Source organism: Propithecus coquereli, unplaced genomic scaffold (assembly GCF_000956105.1).
Source record: "Propithecus coquereli isolate 6110/MARCELLA unplaced genomic scaffold, Pcoq_1.0 Scaffold785, whole genome shotgun sequence".
NCBI lineage: Eukaryota > Metazoa > Chordata > Mammalia > Primates > Indriidae > Propithecus > Propithecus coquereli.
Genome location: NW_012154007.1, coordinates 279,944 through 300,577, shown reverse-complemented (window position 1 = coordinate 300,577; position 20,634 = coordinate 279,944). Strand labels below are relative to the sequence as shown.

Below are 20,634 nucleotides of genomic sequence, written 5' to 3'. Positions count from 1 at the left end.
CCATGTTTGAAATTCTTCTTCTGTCATTTTAGTGTTCTGAGTTTGGTTAATGTCCATTGCTGGGGAGCTGTTGTTCTTCTTTGGGGGTGTGCTTTACATTTGAGTCTTCATACTTCCAGAGTTCTTTCGCTGGTTCCTTCCCATCTGGATCAGTTGTTCCTTCTTGCCTTTAGATTTTTGTTTGGATACTGACACACCCCGTTTAGTCTCTGAGCCAGTAGGTGGTGTTTGTGGGTGAGATTCGACCACACCCTTTATGATGAATCAGTAGATGCAGTAAAAGGGTGTTCAGGATGACCTCCCTGTCAGTAGGTGGCACTTGCAGGGAGGAGCGAACTGCAGTGCTGTGTTCGTGTCCTGTAGCTAGCTCTTTTTCCTCTAGAGAGGCCCTCTTGTACCTCGGGTGGTGGGTGGGGCCCTGGGACTTCCAGGTGTGTCCTTATTCTCCACCTCAGTGGGGGCAGGACCAGGAGTGAGTCTGGGCGGGGCTAGGTTGGGTAAGCCTGCCCTCAGGCTCCACAACTGTTTTAGCAGGGATCAAAGGTCTGTTCTTTGCTTCTGTGCAAAGCTTCCGGGAAGGGCTGAAATGGCTCCGCTCAGATGAAAGTCTGGGTTTGGGGTGTGGGGCTGTCTGAGACCTGCACTCTGGAGCAGGTCTCGCTCCTCTCCACCCTCTCCCTCTCCGTGGCCTCTCCCAGGCCTCTGCCAGCAAGGGGGACCTCAGGCTGGTGGATCTCCCCTGGCTGTGATGTGGGCTGGGAGATTCCCTACCCAGGATCGCAGTCTCAGCTGGGTGCACAGCCCTCTTGGGAAGAGGGTTGCCGCTCAGGCACGCTGATCTGCCCCTGAAGGCACACACTCCTCAGTAGGTTCTTTCACAGATCTCTCTTCTGTGCCCCGGGGCAGTGCGATCGTGACCTGGGTGTACGCGGTCTGGTCTGCCGACCTGTCTCCTGGGTCCTGGAGATCAATCCCTGATCCTGCCAGGGGAGGGGTGCTGGTCTTGAATCACCTACAGGGTGCCCAAGCTGGATTGATTTCACTCCACCTCGGGATTTGCCCCGCTCTCCTGGAGTCCCCAGGCAAGTAGCACCTGGGAGGGCTGGCAGGTAGGGAGCTCACAGTCTGAGTACCCCTCAGTCTGCTGTAGGGCCCCAAAAGGAAAGGTCCCGTTTCTTGGAGATGCCTCCGTGTGATGGCTAAATTGTCTCTCTGGGCACGCACGGGTAGGGAGGGGGAACGAGAGAATGGAGCATTATGGCGTCTGCCGATAGGCTCGGGTCTGCACGCGGGGAGGTGCCCCGAGGGGGCTGGGAGCCTGGCGCTGAGTCCGCAAGAGGCCACTGCTCACTGGCGGCGGCCGTCCCTGGGCTGGTGTCGGCAGTTCTCTCCAACCGCTCAGGAGTCCACCAGCAGTCCGAGATGCAAGAGAGGGGGAAGTTATCTGCTCCACCTACCCTTGTCGCTGGTCTCCAAGCCTCTCAGGACCTTTCTCCTTCCAGTTCTCCTCCACGACATCTTCCCGTGGAGTCTCCTGTAGTTTCAGGCACCCTTCCTTCCGACCCTCACCTGATCTATGTTTCTCTGCTAGTTTATTTTTTTCTCTTTCTTCTAAAATTTGTCTTTTTTGCAGAGACACTCTGGCGTCTTTTCTCGTCTGCCATCTTGGCTCCTCCAATTGGCCTAATTTTAATACTGTTATGTCTCAGGGACTAAGGCAGCCTGAGGAGGAGCATAACAGCTAGTCAGGGGAGCAGTCAGAACACATACATTTTTTGATTAAGTTTGTTATATGTTTGTGGTTCATGGTACCCCAAAACAAATACAATAGTAACATCAAAGATCACTCACTGATCACAGATCACCATAACAGATATAATAATAAAGTTGTAAATGTTGCAAGAATTACCAAAATGTGACACAGAGACACAAAGTGAGCACATGCTGTTGAAAAAATGGCACCAATGGATTTGTTCAATGGAGGGTTGCCACAAATCTTTGATCTGTTTTTTCGGGAAAAAAAGGACACAATATCTGGAAGGCAATAAAGCCAAGCGCAATAAAACAAGGTATGCCTGTGTATGAGCTGTGCTTAAATCTTAAATATCACTTCTGTCTAATATTTGCATAGGGCTTTATTTAAGGTTTGCAAAGACCTCCCCCATATTTTCTTGTTTCAATACTAAAAAGTCTGTCTCTTCTCCTTTTTTCTATCTCCTGTTCTTTTTAAATTTTAAGTAGAATCCTGAGGTTTTTCAAATAAGGGACCTGAAAACAGATGTTGGCCAGGTAGAAACTGTGTTGATTACAGTTCTGAAATGCTTAGCCTTCAGTTAGAGAAATCAATTTAAATAAATCAAGGGGCATAAATGGATCTTTTGATGACTTCCAAAAAATTGCTCTTTTTCTAATTGTCTTCAACTAGTTAATTTGTAATTTCTATGAGGATTTCAGTAGACATTCTGTGTATAGTCTTTTTTTATCACTTAAAAAAAAACCCATTCAACTTTGTCTAAGTCTGCCGCACTGCAGTCTTTTAGTCATTTTAAATTGAAAACTGGCACATTAGCATAGTCTGGACACAAAGGATGACAGACATTAAAGGAGCCCTTATTTAAAAGTCTACCAAGCCCTCTGCTTTCCTAACAATTCAGTTCTGCAGCCATGAAGTGGGGGTGGGAAGGAGGGTGTCTGCAGTGGTGGGGAGCAGCGTTTTCGCAGTACAGCATCAGAGCCCAGCCCGAGCTGGGGTAGCAAGGTGGCAGCATGGGCAGGCAGAGCCCAGGCAAGGAGAGGGGCAGATCGGCATCAGGGAAGAGACCCGGTAGAGACGGGGAGTGGGTTACATAGAGGGGAACTGACCAAATAGTAAATACAGAAGGATATTAGAAGCCAGATTTCTCACTATAGAAGTAAAAGGTGAAAAGCCAGAATGAACCCTGTGGTCGCACATTGGAATGAAAGATACTGGTGTGAATTCATGGTTTTCAATTGCTAAGATCAACATAGCAATGAATATGGTTGTAAGTGTGTGTATGTATATGTATGAAAATACATGCACACATTCACAATCTCTGGCCACTGAGAAGGCCTAGAAGCAGTGACACCACAGTAGCAATAAGCTTACTTCTACCAAGATCTTGGCTCCTAGATACCAATTTCACCCTCAGAGACCCAGGCCTTTTGGAGAAATGGCTGATTCTTAGGCTGCGGCAGGGAACATGTAAAATGAGCCTAGAACATTTGGTTATATCGCAAAGTAAAGAAGGGCTCTGATAATTATGGGGACATATCTAAAGGACACAGCAGTCAATTTGAAGGGACTTCTACTGGCCAAATTGGAGACAACTTGAGCATAAAAATAAATGATAGTAGTAGATTATAATCTATTGACTGAAATAGGACATTATGAGTTTGGATAGGAATAAATAATTGAATAACTTGAAAGTTTGAAATAGATACGTAGTGTCAAAGCCCTCCCCCATACTTATTAATTACGAAGGGGGAAAGATAACTTTCCCATGGGAGAGCCTGGCAGCCACCACCTCCGTCAAATGGGCAAAATGAAATCACACACAACCCGCTAGAATGCAACCAAAAAAGGGAAGCAGTGTGGCTTTTGTTATTTCTGCCAAAGACGCATAACCTGAATCCAACAATAAGGAAATATCAAACTCAATGTGAGAGACCTCTTACAGAGTAACTGGCACGTTACTGTACATCGGGCTATGAAGCTCTAGAAGACTAGACAATTGTTCCAAATGAAGGAGACTGAGGAAAAATAGCAATTAGATGTAATGTGTGATTCTAAACTGGATCTTATTGTTATAAAGGATGTTATTGAGATAACTGGTCAAAATAGAATGGAGTCTGAGGAAAAGCTAAAAGTAATGTAGGAATATAAATTTCCTGCTTTTGATGGTTATATTCTTGCCATGTCCAGGAATGCTCTTCTTTTTAGGGAATAGAAAATATCCGAAGGTAAAGGGGATCAGGTTGGCAACTTGCTCTCCAGTGGTTCAGGAAAAAAGGGTTCTTTGTACTACAGACTTTACTTTGTGCGATTGTTTCACAATAAAATAAATAAAAACCCACAAAATACCATTTCATACTGACTAGACCAGCTAAATTAAAGATGGCGGATGTTGGGGAGTGTGTGGAGCAGCTGGTGCTCTCACACATGGCCAGTAGAAATATGAAATAATTCTGTCTTAGAGACAGCCACGTAGTTCTTTCCCATGGAATATGATGGTTAGCATATACCCTGCATGGAGCAGTCGTTAGGAGCGAGAGGTCCAGAGCTGGATTCCCTGAGGTCATGTCCCAGCCCAGCCATTTGCTGACTATGCTATGAACTGGGCAAGTTTTCTAACTTCTATATACCTTGTTTCCTCCTTTGTAAAAAGGTCTTTAATACTAGCACCTACCTTATGGGGATGTTTTGGAATTAAATAAATGTATCCATATAAGGTGCTTAGAAAAATGTCCAGTACATAAGCCCTCAGTAAATGTTAGCTGCCACTAGTAATATCATCTAATATGTATTTACATTGTTTTTTTAATTATAGTCTCTCTGCCTAACAATATGGAATTTATCCTAGATGTTTTTAGCACTCTGTCTATAATTTTCATAGTTATGTAGATTCTAGTAAAGCTGTTACAAGGCCTGTTTCATAACCAAATTTTTTTCTCTTATTAGTCATTTACTGGTATTTATAATGCATTCATTCATTCAACATATATTTATTAAACACTGAATGCCAGGCACTGATCCAGGATCTAGGGCTAAGCAACAAGCAAGGCAAAGACCCTCCTTACAGAATGTACGCTCAGTGGAGCAAGGCTGACAGTCGACAAATAATTAACAAAGCGTTAGAAACTGTGATAACTGTTGTGGAGAAAACAGGTAAAGAGGAACAGGAGGGGCCTTTCTTGGATAGGAAAGTCAGAGAAGGCTTCTCTGAGAAGGTGAGATTGGGCCGAGCCCTATAGGTGGACAAGGAGACATAGCATGGGAAGGAGCCCAGTGGGGAAAGAGGCAGGGGAATGTTTATTTGAGGACGTGTGCTTTCATAGTTACATTGTTTTAACATGTTGCTTATATATGTGTATGGGCGTATGTTAATATGTGTGCATATATATATTCAGCAGTACTTTTGCATTAGTGTAAACTACTGGATTAGTGTAAATCTAGTTTTCTGGGTTTGTTGAACATGGGACAGTCAGCTTTCACTGCCCACGTGTTGAGTGCAGTGTCCAATCTGTGGGGTATCTTCAGCACATACTGACTGCTCCCTCCCCCTGTATGTTCGTCACTGTGCTGTGGCTGGGAATGCAGAGGGGTTGCACAGTCTCTACCCTGCAGACAGCAATGCCAGCACCTTGTAATAAGTGCCCCGGTGGAGGTATGTCCAGGTGGCCCGTGGGCCCAGAGGCAGCAACTCTGCTCCCCTGTAGAGAGTCACAGAGCAAAGTGCAGGGTCACATTTGATTCCCTTCTGTTGTCAAAAAGGAATCCATGTTATGGCAGTAAAGTAGTTGACTGCTGATTATTCATTTCTAGATCTAAGCTGGAACCAGAACCAAATACAAAATCAAGAGAATCCACATCTTCTGAGAAAGTGTCACAGAATCCTTCAAAAGACTCTGAAGAAAAACCTACCACTGAGGAATATCCAGGTTTGAATTAAAATAAAAATATTGTCTTAAATTTCTTCCTTATGACATGTTTGCAAGAATACAACATAGGGAAAAAGGAACGTGGTTCCAGATATGTTGGAGTGTTTGTATTTGCATAAAGCAAAGGAAGTGTAAGGAGGTGGCAGCCTTTTTTTCTGTCACAGAGCTTAATGACTGCTGCAGAGGCAGGATGGGAAGATTCTCCAGGCACCTGGGAACTGGCATCGTCCAGAAGAAAGGGCCTGCTGGCGCTGGGCACTGTGGTGTCAGCACTGCCCCCGTGTGGAGCCACCAGGCCTGCTTCAGGGTGCGGCGTGCCATCTTAGTGGCCTTCCACAGCCAGTCAAGCCAATGGGAGAAAATGCAAGTCTGGGTTTATGTGCTTCCTGTCATCACGGATACGACATGGCCCATAACAAAGTAATGGGCGCTGTTTCTCAGAAGACAGTATGTCAGGGTATTGTAACTAAATTCCCTCATGCCAGACACAGCACACACATCCATTCATTCATTCAAGAAACAGTATTAGGGCTGATAAGAGTGGGGAGAAGCCAGTACAGATTCTTGGGCCCAGCTGAGAGTAAATTGCACGTGAAGATATTTTAGCCAGCCTGCCCTGGCTTGGGCCCCACGCCCACACTGAATACCACTGTGCCAGGTGCCAGGGACACAGTAGTAAGCAGAAAATAGACACCTCTGCTTACAGTCCACTGGGGGGACGCGTTAAATGATTCTACAGGTGGCTATGCAGTTATGCTACAGGCTGTGAAAGAGTTTCACAGTAATATGAGAACTTTGGCCTGTAACAGAGGTAGTAACCTAGATATTTTAGTAAAGACCTGAGGGAAGTGAGGGTATGAGCCATGTGGCCACCTGGGGAAGAGTGTTCCAGACGGAGAACAAGCAGTGCAGAGGCTGCAGGCGGGAGCAGCCTTGAGGCTGGAGAGTAGGGTGGGCAGAAGGCCACAGGGCTGGGAAGCACCAGGCATGAGGTCCTGGGGACCCTCCAGGCCACAGAAGGACTGTGACTTTTCCTTTGCATGAGATGGGAAACCATGGGCAGGTGTGCACAGAGCACTGTCACCTGACCACGTGTTAGCAGGATCCCTCAGGTTGCTCTGTTGAGATAGATCGTTAGGGGAACACAGAGAGAAATAGCATCACCCAAAAATAACGTAATGGTGGACCACACCAAGCATGGTAGAAGAGGTGCGGGGAGTGGTAGAGTGCTAGACAGCATTTGAAAGCAGAGCTACCGAATTTGCTCCCTGAGAAGGAGAGGAGTCAGGGAGGGCTGCTGTGTCTCTGGGAGCTGGAAGGAAGGAGCTGCCCTTGCTGAGACGCGGAAGGCTGTGGGGCAGGCTGGGGACTAGGTGGGTTGAGAGCTCGGTGTGGGGGCCGTGAATGTTGAGATGCCCGGCAGAGATGCTGAGCAGGGAGTTGGATTCACAGGGGAGTCAAGAGGTCAGGAGACAGGTCTGTAGGTAGCACTGAACCCTTGAGACAGGCTGAGATCCCCGAGGAGTGAAGGTAGCTGGAAAGAAGAAAAAAAAGGACCGAGCCTTCCTGATACTTCCTGTCTGCCTACTTTCTCTTTCTCCCTGGCACTTGTCACTAACCTTCTATGTGTTTTATTAATTTTTATAAATTTTTTATTAATTAATCTTTATTATCTGTCTCTCCTATTCAAACGTAAGTTCCGTGAGGACAGGAATTTCTGTATTTTGTTTACTACCATAACACTGGTACCCAGAACAATGCCTGGCACATAGGAGGCATTCAGTCAGTATTCGCTGAAAAAACAAGTGACCGAGTGGAGACCCTGTGTGGAACACTGATTGCTTTTTGCTGCTGCGGAAGTATTGCCTGATGTTAGAGAAACGTGTTGCCTCTGGATGGTAGAAAACAAATGGTCAGAGTGAAGGAACGTTGTTCTTCACGGCTTACGTTTTTACCTTAAAGTCATTAGTTAGATACTTTATAATCACAAGGTCATCTCCTGACTAAAGTAGCCCACCCAGCACTGAAGGAGAGCACTCGGGTTACACTTCCCAGCCTGCGGAGACAGGTGGGATAGTGAAGGGGCCTCTTTGGAGGCAGTCTGGATCCCACCCCCAGCTCTTCCTGGCACTTTGGAGCACCTGGTTTCCCATTTTAAAACTGGGGGTGATAATACCTACCTTCAAGGATGTGGGGAGGATAAACGGTAGTCGTGGGGTCAAAGGACACCATGAAGAAAGTGAAAAGACAGTCCACAGAATGGGAGAATATATTTACAAATCATCTAATAAGGGACTTGTATCCAGAATATAGAAAAAACTTATAACTCAATAATAAAAGGACAAACCAATTAACAAATGGACAAAGGATCTAAGTAAAATTTTCTCCAGGGAAGATATACAAATGATCAATAAGCATGTGAAAAGATGTTCAACATCATTAGTCATCAAGAAATTACAAAGCACAACCACAGTGAAACACCAGCTCACACCCCGAGGGTGGCTAGAATGAAGAGGGCCAATGACACCAAGCCTTAGCGAAGATGTGGAGAAATCAGAGCCTCACACAGATGAAAGCTCTCCAGGCAGTGAAAAGCCATAGGAGGGAGAAATGAGCTTGGCGTATTTAAGCACATGTACGTACACACAGACACTTGTGCACACACACTCAGGAGGAAGGGTTGGGGCAGGGCGCAGGAAAGGCGGATGAGAAAAGACAGCAGGCAGGGAGAGGCTTGGTCCTACCGGGGAGCATAGGGTCTGGCTTTGATTCTAAGTGCAGTGAGAAGCCCCTGGAGGTTTTTCAGCTGGAGAGAGACTCGGTCTGGTTCACATTTTAAATCCCTGTGACTGATGTGAGGAGTTGGGATGGAGGCAGCTAGACATGTCAGCTGCCCCATGGCCCAGCCACGGGGCGATGGTGTCTGCAGTGAGGGAGGCGGGGCCTGGATGGAGGTGGAGGTGTGCAACCCAGCTTGTGCTCTGGAGCCTGAGATGAGCTAGCAGTAGGCAGGGAGACGTGTGGGACAGAGAGTGAGCAAGGACAGTGGTAGGTTTGGGGCTGGAGCAACTGGATGGAAGGTGGCATCGCTGCCTGAGCCAAGGACGGCTGGAGGTTTGGCAGCAAGCTGGGAGGAGTGGGCAGGGAATGGAATTGCAGTTCTGATTCACACGGGTTAGATCTGAGATGCCTGTTTGACATGCAGGTGGAAACAGTGAGTCAATGTTGGAGTGAACGGGAAGAACTCAGGGCTGGAAATAGGCAGTTCAGAGCCGTGAGCCTGGATACATCCCCTGAGAAGAAGGTATAGGAAGGGAGATGCAGGCCAGGGCCAGCCCAGGGCAGAGGCTGCACTGGCTTCCATGGTGCTGCCCTGCTTTCTAGGGCCTTTGACGTTCCCTCTCCATCCCAGCCTTGACGCTGGCAGGTAAATCTCTTTAACATGCTGTGTATCTGCCCTTTCCTTTGTGCTAGTTGGAAGATGATTTCATCCTGTATGGACGTTTTTCTAAGTTCATCTACAGTTACCAAAAAGATGTTTTTAACCTGGGCTATATGGACAGTGTTCTTTATTTATCTTTGCGTTTCAGTTTTTTCATTTTTCTTTCGAAACTTGCAATGTATCTTAGACAAAATATATTTTGGTATAAGATGAGGTGGTTTAGTTCCAGGCAGAGAACAGCGTCTTGCCTGTCATACTCCTATTTTTAAAAGGCACTACGTTTGTTATTTTTTCATTTAGTTAGCAACGTTAAGCACCTCTGTGGTCACAGCTGACCTCCTGTCCATATCTGATGTTTAGGTCTTTTTCTTCAGCATTCCTGCCCAGTCAGGATGAGATCTTCTCATACCCATTTGTAATTTGTTTCCTGATGTCGATTTCCCCTAGCACTAGGAGGGGTGTGGTTGTCTGTGAATCCTTACCATCTTTTTTCTCAAGTGACTCGTGGTTCCTGCACTTAGGGAGCTCACAGTTGACAGGAAGGATAAGATGCCAGCCCCCGGCAGAAAGTAAGTAGTGTCCTAAGTGGGGGGCAGAGGTGATAGGACAGAGTTCAGAGTTTAGGCAGAGTGTCAGGGCGACTTCAAGGGAGGCAGCACTGAGAAGGGAGTCTGCTCTAGACAGAGGGAGCAACACAGACAGCGCCCAGAGGCCAGAACGCAGGGAGATTGGGATGGAGTCAGGGAGAGGGCACCTGGGGCTTGGTGGCACAGGACAGGGGAGGAGAAGGAGTAGGGCATAAGGTTGGAAAGGTGAGTCGGGGCCAGGGCACAGAAGTCCTTGAATGCCTGACCAAGGAGTCTGGACTTGGCTATGTTGGCACCGGGGCACTGGCAGTCTGGAGTGGTGAGCGCTGTGCTTCTAGCAGATTCTGAGAACAGCAAGTCAAGAAGGCTTCAGATGGCCACAGACTTAAGCATGTTGTAGACTATGAGTTCTGCTAACAGAACTTTCTCACTCTAACTCAGAGTTAATCTATGCTTGGTTCAGGTATGAATAAGGTTTCTGTGTTTCTAATTTTGGTGTTTTTACCCTTGGTAAAATCAACAACAGTTAAAGCTTGTAGTGAGTACCATAGTGAGGACAAGTTGGAGACAGTGAGCTCTTGGGGTGGGGTAGCAGGTGGATGAAAAGTACCAGTGTTCCTGCCCGAAGAACATCTTCTCAGAAAAACACCCAATCTAAAGATGCTTTCCGCCAGTCTTTTATAAACGTGTTTTTCCATAATGACAGTTCTGGCCAAAACAGCCATTTTTTTTAAAAGCCTGCACTAAGTCATGGATGACACAGAGATTTTTTTCTTTGTGAAGACATAGTCCCAATAATGATTATAACTTGCATACATGTCCTGCTTAATCTGCTTTCCCTAAATTGTTACTATCATTATATTCTTTTCCCCTATTAAAAAACCCTGGACTTGTCCCCATCTCATGGGGCTAAGATCAACTATGGGAAATTTCCTGAGCTTGAGGAAGAAAGGAAAAAGAGGCAATATTTGTCTTTGAGTACTTGGCAACCCACTGATAAGCCCAGAGGCATGGCTAAGACAGGCAGACACAGAGTGACCTATGGATGAATCCCTGCCCTCCCTCTCCCCTCTGCTCCCACCCCTACCCCATTCATGAACGTACAGATCTCTCTCACGTCGTCCCGAGTGGCAGCAGTCTTTCTAGGAGCCTCTGGCATTGTTACCATCACGCGTTTATGTGATCATGCTCAAAAAGTTCTCGAGATTAAAATGTTTGTACACTCCCCCTCAGCAGTTCCATGCTGAGGCGCCTGTCCTAGAGAAGTGCTCCAGCATGCACACAAAGCACGGACTGGGGCACAGCACCACCGTGCTAGTGAAAATCTGCAATGACTGGAGGATTATCAGTGGAGTTACGGTTACATGAAGAATAGTATATCCTCAAAGCCGGGCACCATAAAAACCCCTCAACGAATATTAGGGGTCTGTGTGTCCATCCCAAACTCTTTAGGGACCTCATATGTCCAGTAACTGGACTCCAGGCTGGTTAGACACATTTTTCCAGATTGGTCAAGGGGCATTAGAAGCAAAACAGGACTGTTCATATGAGAGTGTTCTGTTGTCTTTCATCCTGGGAGTAAACAACATTATTACCCAACAACAGCAAAAGAATAGTGTATCCTTACAATGGAATATTATGCAGCAATTTAAAAGAATGAGTTAGGTCTATATGGACTGACCTAGAATGATCTCCAAGATATACTGATAAATCATATAGAACACATTTTAGAACAATATGTTACCACTGATGTCTTTGCAAAAAACAAGCCACTGTACACACAAACCTATGTACTGTTTCTGAGTTTCAGGAACAGGGACTGGCACATCTTTGCATGTGAATATGCTCAAATAAAGTCTGTGAAGCTACATCAGAGCAGTTAACTTCTGATAGAGGAATAGGATTGGGGAATGATGTATCACTTCCTGTATTTATTCATTTATATTCATATATATGTATTTTTTTACAATGAAAATATTCATGTTTCCTCAGTCTCTAAAAGTAGAGGGAGGAGTGTAAGCATAAATGTGTCTTGAAGTAAAACACTTTAAACTGGTTCTGAAGAATGTCCATTTAGTTTGCGGCCATTGCTGACATCAGAGCAATGTTGAAACTGTGCATAGGTCCCGCTCCCCATCACATACATGCACACACATGTGCATAGATATAGGCAATTTAAGGCCTAAACATTGTGGAAGAATCACACCTGCAATGCCTGAATATTAGCCAACGGATAATCAAATACAGACAGCTGTAAGATTCTGTTCCATCTCATGTTTTTAATGTGCCTACATCCTAAGCCAACCTATTCTGAAATGAATATTTGGTCTTCTATCTATTTTCAATATTTTTTTCACCAGAAAAGATTTCAGCCGAAGCACAACCTGAATTGGGAAGCTGGGGAGAGGGCAAAGGTGAAGATGAATTATCCCCAGAAGAAATACAAATGGTAATGCTATTTCTGCCTCATCATTTATTTCTAACTGGTTTTTGTAACATCATTTCCTTGAATAGGTGGTCATCCTACATGTTCTTGATTTTTATACTGAGTTTTTAAAATTATAAATATATATTTTATATACACTTTTCTACTTGATTTCCTAATTTGTAGTATGCTTTTCACATGTTTTAAATTTAAGGTAGCATAATTAAAGAAACTGTCTCGGAATAATTTTACTAATAATAGATGTCTTTTCAGCAGCAGTACAATAGTCTCCTAGACTAAATGGGTCTTTTATAATTGCCACTATGGTGCTTTTTAATTGTTTGAATTGCTAGTGTTATGGTAATGTGAAGAAAGGGCAAGTCAGGACTGCAGAAGCAAATAATATCGCTGCCTTTTGGTGACCTGTCCACTAGTTGCTGACTGCTATAGTTAATCATCTCTGGGTGTGTTTCAAAAGGAAACTGATAGATTTGGCACGGGCTCCTGCGGCTCGTGTCCAGTAGTGTGTGTGTACAGATCACCCGGACATCGGTGTGGTGGGAGCCAGATGGAGCACACTCCTGTGCTCGGGCAGATGTTTCCTAGAGCTGCCCTGGTGGAACATTGGCCTCTACCTAAAGGGTGGAGAGCATGGCTCACACACAGCATGCTTTCCAGTGGCCGTACCTGGCAAATGACAGCATCTTAATTTGTGCAGCAGTTGACAGTTGACCGAAATTTTTGGTACCCCTCTTCTCCATGATTTCTTAATAATCCCACCAAGAGGTGGTGGGGCACTCCCATCTTATTTTATTTATTTGTTTGTTTATCTATTTATTTGCTCGCTCACTCGCTCAGGGTAAAGTCAGATTCCATATCCTTTTAACACTGGCAAAAAAAAGAAGAAAGGATCTTGCCTAAACCCCCTAATCAGTGGTGGAGCTGGAAGACAATTTTTCCACAGATGGCGGGGATGTTTCGGGGTGATTCAAGCGCATTGAATTTATTGTGCAGTCCAACCTCTCTGCTAACGATAATCTGTGTTTGCAGCCACTCCCCAGCACTAGCATCACCGCCTCAGCTCCACCTCAGATCATCAGGCATCAGATTGTCATAGGGAGCCGCAACCGAGATCCCTCGCATGCGCAGTTTACGGTAGGGTTCGTACTCCTATGAGAATCTAATGCCACTGCTGATCTGCCAGGAGGTGGAGCAGTGCAGCCTGGTTCCTAGTAGGCCACAGACTGGTACTGGCCCGGGGACTGGGGTTGAGCACTGCCACTCCAGAAGATAACCGGCGAAGCCTGAGGCCGCAGCTCTGCAGAGTGAGAATGGGATCCTGTCTTTTCCCAGCCCTGAGCCTCTGACTGAGGCGTCTGTGGTGCTGATGACTGCACCGGGAAAGTGCTTTCTCTCCCTGCTGTCAGGTCTTGCAGGTCTCAGATGTGATGTCCTCAGAGAGGCCTTCCCTGGCCATCCCACCTGAGGTGGCTCCCAGCCATTCTGTCCCATTATCCTGCTTTATTCCCTTGCCCTGCACTAGATCACAAGCTCCGTAAGAGCAGAATCTTTTTTTTTTTTTTTGAGACAGAGTCTCACTCTGTCAACCTGGCTAGAGTGCTGTGGCGTCATCATAGTTCACTGCAACCTTGAACTCCTGGGCTCGAGCGATCCTCCTGCGTCAGCCTCCCAAGTAGCTGGGACTGCAGGTGCCCCACGTGCCCGGCTGGGTTTTCTATTTTTAGTAGAGATGGGGTCTCACTCTTGCTCAGGCTAGTCTCAAACTCTTGAGCTGAAGCGATCCTCCCGCCTCGGCCTCCCAGAGTTACAGGATTACAGGCGTGAGCCACTGCACCCGGCTCGAGAGCAGAATCTTGTCTTGCTTTCACTGCCGTATTCCCAGAGCCTAGAACAGTGTTTGGGAATTACCATTAGTTGAATGGATGAATGATTTCAAATACAACATGAAAGTTTAAGGTTGTTTTAAATGGTAAAGCAGGATCATGAGCAGTAACTAGCAGAATACTCTAGTGTTAAGTTAGTATTAATATTACTACTTATACTTGTGAATGTCTTCTGTGTGTCAAGCCTTTTGTGTTGCTCTGTCTTGTTTAATCTTCATAACAATCGAGTGAAGTAGGAATTGTCATGCTATACAGTTAAAGAAGATGAGGCACAAAAACTGCAAAGCCCCACCCACCCAAGGCCAGGGAGCCGGTAGAGCAGCTGAGCTGAGCTCTGTACAAGAGCTCTGTACCAAACCCTGTGCTTCTCTTGCTGTATCGCAGCTCACTCACGTCCCCAGCTGACTCTGGTGGTCTAGGTGAGTGGAGCCTCATGGGAGTAGCGTGGCAGACTGACACGGGCCTGCCTGCAAAGGAGTCAGAACAGCCACTCAGGCACACTGAAGTGTCGTCGCAAGCGCTGGTGTGCAGGCTGCGAAACTGCAGGGAAGGCCAGGTCCACATGTGCTCTCGTGAGCATCGGCTGCCCAGGGCAGGGGACTGGCTCGGGGTCCTCTTGCTCTCCACACTCACTGTTTCTTCTCGCTGCCTGAAATAAAGGTCTGAGGCGGGTTTCTGTTTCCTAAAAAGGCATGAACAAGTGAAGACAAAAAACCCAGAAGCCAAGCGGTAGCACACCCTAGTGGGAAGAATACAAGCCCTGCAGTTGTCCAGCTGGGACCCACACGCGGCCTCATCACTGTCACCTGTGCCCTCCACCTGTGCCCACTGCTCTAGGCTTCCATTTCCTTCCATTTCCATTTCCTCGTCTGTGAAATGGGCAAATAATGGCCACCTCACAGGTGGGACTAATGACAGAGTGAGCTGGCCCAGGAGATGTGTGCAACACAGTGCCAGACACACGGGGTGCTTGTAAGATTGACTTCCCCCTGCCTTTCCTCTTCAGGGTGACAGGTTGTGAAACAGAGGCGGTACGGCCGCTCTCTGTGCAGTGTAGAAGCGTCAGCGGTGCTCAGGCTCTTGGGTCGCATGTGCCCACATGCAGGGAAGGACTGTGGCGTGCAGGCTGCAGGCCCGGCAGCGTTAGGGCACGCAGGGGACAGCTAGAACTTAGCGCATTTCACAGGCATTTCATGCATGATGTGGTTTCGCACCTGCTTGTCCCCTTTGAGTGGTTTCACCTTTAAAACCATCACCTTAGAAATTTGAAACTGATTCCGGTGATGGTACTGTTGGCTGTGACTTTCCTGGGACTTGCTTTGAGGATGCTCCTTCAGAACCTGTGGTACTTTCTTTGGAATAATAAGCAGAGCTGTCTTTTTCCTTCATAGGCAAAAATAATTCTGAGCTAAGGAAGTAACTCAAATGCTTTAAAGTATGCTGTGAGGCCCCTGCTTTCCTCTCCAGCCTCTCTCATGTTCCAGAACACACCTTCTGTCTTTGATTAAGTGCTCACCAAACCCAGTAAACGTGGGACCTGGAGGCCTCAGTGTGCATGGCATGTCAATGGCAGCAAGGGTTCCAGTGAGCCATTGCTGTCCAGTCCAGTCGAGTGATGGAGAGGGCCTTGACCAGGGAGCGCAATGAAGGCCACCTTGAGAGCTCTGGGAGGGGAAGTGGACTAGACTCTGGGGTCCATTGGAGGACAGGTGCGAGGGCGGAAAGAGCCTTGAGCTTTTTCACTTGGGTAATCAAGAGAGGGAGGTAGGCAGGCCAGGCCCGGACAGGGGATGATGACTTTCACTTTACACAGATGTGAGTGTGAGGCATCTGTGGGACATTCACGGAAGGTGTCTGGGCATGGGGTCTAGGGGTTGGGCTAGAGACGGGTGTATAGGAGATGTCTTACATCTGGTGTTTGAAGCATGGGCTTAGATGAGGTTCCCTAGAAACGACGCGTACGGGGGAGAAAAAAGGGGTGTGGACACCACTCTGGGGATATTCCACCACCCTGGTGACATTCCACCACCCTGGGGGACACCCCACTGGAGGGCAGGCTGAGGTAGAAAAGCCGACAGATGAAAGTAAAGAACAATTGGATCATATTCCCTTCTTATAGCCAAATGATGGCAAAAGTTTCTTAGAATCTCAGTTTTTTCATCAGTTTATACAAAATAATTTTACTGGCCGGGCACGGTGGCTCACGCCTGTAATCCTAGCTCTCTGGGAGGCCGAGGTGGGCGGATTGTTTGAGCTCAGGAGTTCGAGACCAGCCTGAGCAAGAGCGAGACCCCGTCTCTACCAAAAATAGAAAGAAATTAATTGGACAGCTAAAAATATATAGAAAAAAAATTAGCCAGGCATGGTGGCGCATGCCTGTAGTCCCAGCTACTTGGGAGGCTGAGGCAGTAGGATTGTTTGAGCCTAGGAGTCTGAGGTTGCTGTGAGCTAGGCTGACGCCACGGCACTCACTCTAGCCCGGGCAACAAAGTGAGACTCTGTCTCAAAAAAAAAAAAAAAATAAATAATAATTTTACTCATGAAAATGATGAATCATGTTCCCCAAAATATTGTAACATTGCCCCATTTCTTTGCTAGAGATAAAAATGTGTATAGCCCTGTCTTTTCATTAAGAAAGAATACATTTATATTTAAGCAGAATTTACCTTTCTGTGGTGGGCTTTTCTTAAATGCACTCCACTACTCTGCATAAAGGAGCTAGCTAGAATAATAATAGAGTCAATTGGTTGTCTGAGGATTTTGCCTTTCTCCTGTAGGCACTGGTTAGCAGCAAAGGTGTATTAGCCTTTGTAGACACGACTTACCAGCCACGGAAGGTGGACCAGACAAGGTGGCAGCAAGGATGTCCATGATGACCTCGTGCTACGGTTCCATTAAGACATGGTGAAAGAACATGAGCTTTGGGACTAGACAGAGTCGGCCATGGTTCCTCTTTATACCACTTACTATCTTAAGTTAGGGTGAGAAAATTAGCTTCATTGACTTCAGTTTCGTCAGAATCGATACCCTACAGAATTGTCGCAAGCACTGGACGCAGTCGTGGATGTAGAGCACCCGGCAGAGGGCAGGGCACAGCGAGTGCGGCTCTTGCCAGCAGAAAGATGCTGTGAGTCTGCATCGCTGTGTGTCCTACACACATGCGGCATGCGATTCAGTGACTGCAGAGAAAACTAAGCATTTGTAGGGTAAGCGTCTTCTTCCCAAAGTGGCCATTGATGCACCATGCTTCTGCTTCATTCCACTGACCTAACTGAGCCATTGTCTGAAAACTCCCATGACCATTCCCAGTAGCACCGGCTATTTCAGTGTCATAGCATCAGTGACTGATGCCATCAGAATCAGCGGAACTTCCAAATTTTTATTGTGTCGCTGCCAGAGGTTTGGGCAGAAGGCCATGGTGTCCAGTACTTTTATGACAGGCTGTTTAATGTTCAGTTAACTTCTTTCTTAATTGGGAATAATAGTCTGACTAACCCAAATCTTATTTAAAAGGCTTAACCCTGAACAAAGAGAAAGAAATACCACACTATTGGTTTTAAATTGGAAAGTACTGTAGCAAATTGTGGTCATAATTCATAATCACTGTTTTGGAATTTTTCCTCAGGGTAAAATAATGAATTAAGCCCCATAATGGCAATTTAAGTCATTATTTCACCCAAAGGAACAGTTGTTACATACTCCAAAATTGTTTCAGGGTATTGTATGATTTGCACAATAAATTTCCATTTATAACTTATGATACAGGTATATTAATGCCTTTGAGTTAGCAGATGTTTTGTGGTCGGGCTGAGTAGAACCAAATTGTTTTCTGATGTTACATTGAGAAAATTCCTTCTTTTCTAAGCAGAAAAGTTCCTTTTATTTGCCTCATGTAAAGCCACCTACATATATTGATGTATTGTTTGGGATAATTTTTAAAGACGTGAATGTGACTTCTGTTTCTTAAATCCGTATGAAAGATGTCCCTGGCCCCATCCCCTGAAATAGGCCCATGGAAGGCCCTGGTGGCTGGCTGGCTGGCAGGCTGGCAGGGCTTGCAGTCTGTGGCCAAGCACAGCTCACACATCGAGAACACAGGAGTTACTGGTAGAATCTGAGTGCCACGCAGCAAGAGCTGCGCACAGACCCTGGGCAAGCTCCAGGTTCACAGGGGCACAGGTGGGGATCGAGGTGAGGGTCACAACACAGGAGTGTAAAGGGATTTGGCACAGAGAAAGCACGTCTGGAAGAACCCAGAAAGGGCCCGGGCAGTGGGCCCCAGAATCTCGGGGGCCAGACTGCTTTCTAGGACGATCCCACTGTGGGCTCCAGTCGGCTGTGCTTGGCTCTTTGCGATGCAGATGCTTCTCCTGGCCTTATTTTATACCCAAAGGCCTTTGTAGAGTGATTTGCTTTTAAAAACTATAGCAAAAGGATTAGATTAGTAAGGATTTCCGTAACAGTATATTCACAATGGGGATTTGTATCCTTTAAACCGGATGAGAAACCCTTTAACAGGGCTTTATTGGAAAGTCTAACTGACTTCTAAATGGAATAAAGCAGTTAAATACTGATATTGCCTAACACGCATGTAATACACCGCATGTGTCAAGTACCACTCCGAGCACTTCAGCGTAGAATAATTTATGCAACCGCATGTGGGAGGGATTATTGCTGGCCCAATTTTACAGAGAGCTTAAATTACCAGCCCAGGGTCACATAGCTCCCAAGTCCTAAGTCTTAGACTTTTTAACATGATGCTGTACCCCTATAGCTGGATGGTGGGTGGGGAGTGTTGCTGGTCTGGCTGAAAGAAAGCACTGTATTTTGGTGAGAGACCTAAACAGTATAGAGCAGATGGCCCGGGGCGGGGAGCCCAGACAGAAGCTGGCTGCTGTCATGCTTGGAGGGCCCCACTTGCCCACCTTACCCGTTGTCTAGGTCTGTCCTCTTCCTTTGCAGTCACTCACATGGATGGGGGAAGTATTCCTCAGATTGGGTTCAGGTTTGTCTTCACAGGGCATACAGATACCCCCGTCTGTTGTGCGGACTGTGGAGACCGGGCCTTTCATTCAGCACTGCACCTTTCAAAGTCCCTGTCTGTGGGGAGGTGACGTGGCTGTGCAGACACAGACACTAGCTGCTGCGGCTCAGCGAGCTCTGGAAGAAGATGCTGCATGTGCATTTCCCTGTGCCTGAGAGAGTAAAATGGCCAAGACCCACAGCCGTCTTCTGGAATTTGAGACCTGGGAGGTGGAAGGGGCCTTCAAAGCATCTAGCCACTCGTTTTGCATATCCAGAATTTCCCAGAGACATTAAATCACAATAATTGGCATTTATTGGGAGCTTACTGTGTGCTGTGCACTTTGGTAAACAACTTACATGTTTTAACTCATGTGTTCCTTCTACCAACCCTACTACTTAAGTACTTTTATCCCCATTTTAGTGACAAAGACAAAGACAGATTAAGTTAAATGCCCAACGTTATACTGCTTAGAAGGTGAAGGAGCTGGAAGCCCAGCCCTGGCTCTGCACCCTCAGGATCAGGCAGGAAGGATAAGAATCACCACATCTGTCCATAAGAAATTGACAGGCCCTCTAGAAGCCAGTGACTGGCCCAGGGTCGCCCCAGGGTTCCCATGAGGCCCCAAGAACTGGCTCCCGTCTCTACCTGGCACATCCACCACCTAGCCCTGCCTCCTGGCAACAGACGAGAGGAGAGGCACGCAGGTTTGTCATTTAGACAACATTGGAAGCCATCCTGAAACCTGGTGCTAGTCAGTGTTGTCAGCAACCTCTCTGTTACCTGATCAGCCTGGGCCCTGCCAGGCCTCTTTGGGTATCAGTGATTTCACACTTGTCTAGGAGACAGGCCTTTCGTTTCAAACTCCATTAAAGCTCCCTAGCCACGGGCAGACCTCTCTTCAGCCCTTCTCACATTTAATGCCGTGAGGCACCTGTTTCTTGCTCTTCCTCTAGGGACGGGGTATTTGTCAGGTGGCATCAAGAACCCACGGGGTAGAAGGAATTCAAAGCCAGAGTTTGATCCCACTCCAGACTGTGGGAGGGCTGGCATGGGGCTGTCAGTAGCGACTGCAGAGAGGCCCGCAAGGACGCGCAGCACTGTACACCTGCCCGCAAACTGAGCAAACAAAAATACCTTTGTTCCTAAGGAACATTCTAGTAAAAAGCACCTCAAGTCACCAGTTGATTTTATTTAAGAACAGTTTCAAAGCACAAAAGGACTGTGGATTTAAAAGGGCAGGGCCATATCTTGTCATTAGAAAAATTCAAAGAAAATCCTCCTCCTTCTGAAGGAAGAAGATATAGCAGGAAAAAAAATGCTCCGCCCTCTCCCAAAACACCACCCCAAGTAGTACCTGAATTAGAGTGAATTAGCACCTACATGTTGAAGTAATTACGTGTTTTCCTTAAGTACTGGACTCTTACTGTTGAGTTGACATCTAACAGAGCTGATATTTTCAAACTCAAAAGTGAAATTCCATTCTCTTAAATACCCTTGTCGATGCTGAATTTAAAGGGCCATAAGCAGTACTGTGTCAGCAGCCAGCAAGGCGGCCTGCCGTGGTTGGGGTC

General features: G+C 46.6%; 1 protein-coding gene across 1 annotated transcript in view; it reads left to right on the top strand.

Moving 5' to 3' along the window:
- STX18 (syntaxin 18) overlaps nucleotides 1-20,634 on the top strand; it is a 133,669-nt gene that overhangs the window by 105,478 nt on the left and 7,557 nt on the right. Inside the window, exons 6-7 of the mRNA XM_012662855.1 lie at nucleotides 5,564-5,679; nucleotides 12,069-12,157. Coding sequence (XP_012518309.1) covers nucleotides 5,564-5,679; nucleotides 12,069-12,157 — 205 coding nt within the window. The remainder of the gene's footprint in view (nucleotides 1-5,563; nucleotides 5,680-12,068; nucleotides 12,158-20,634) is intronic.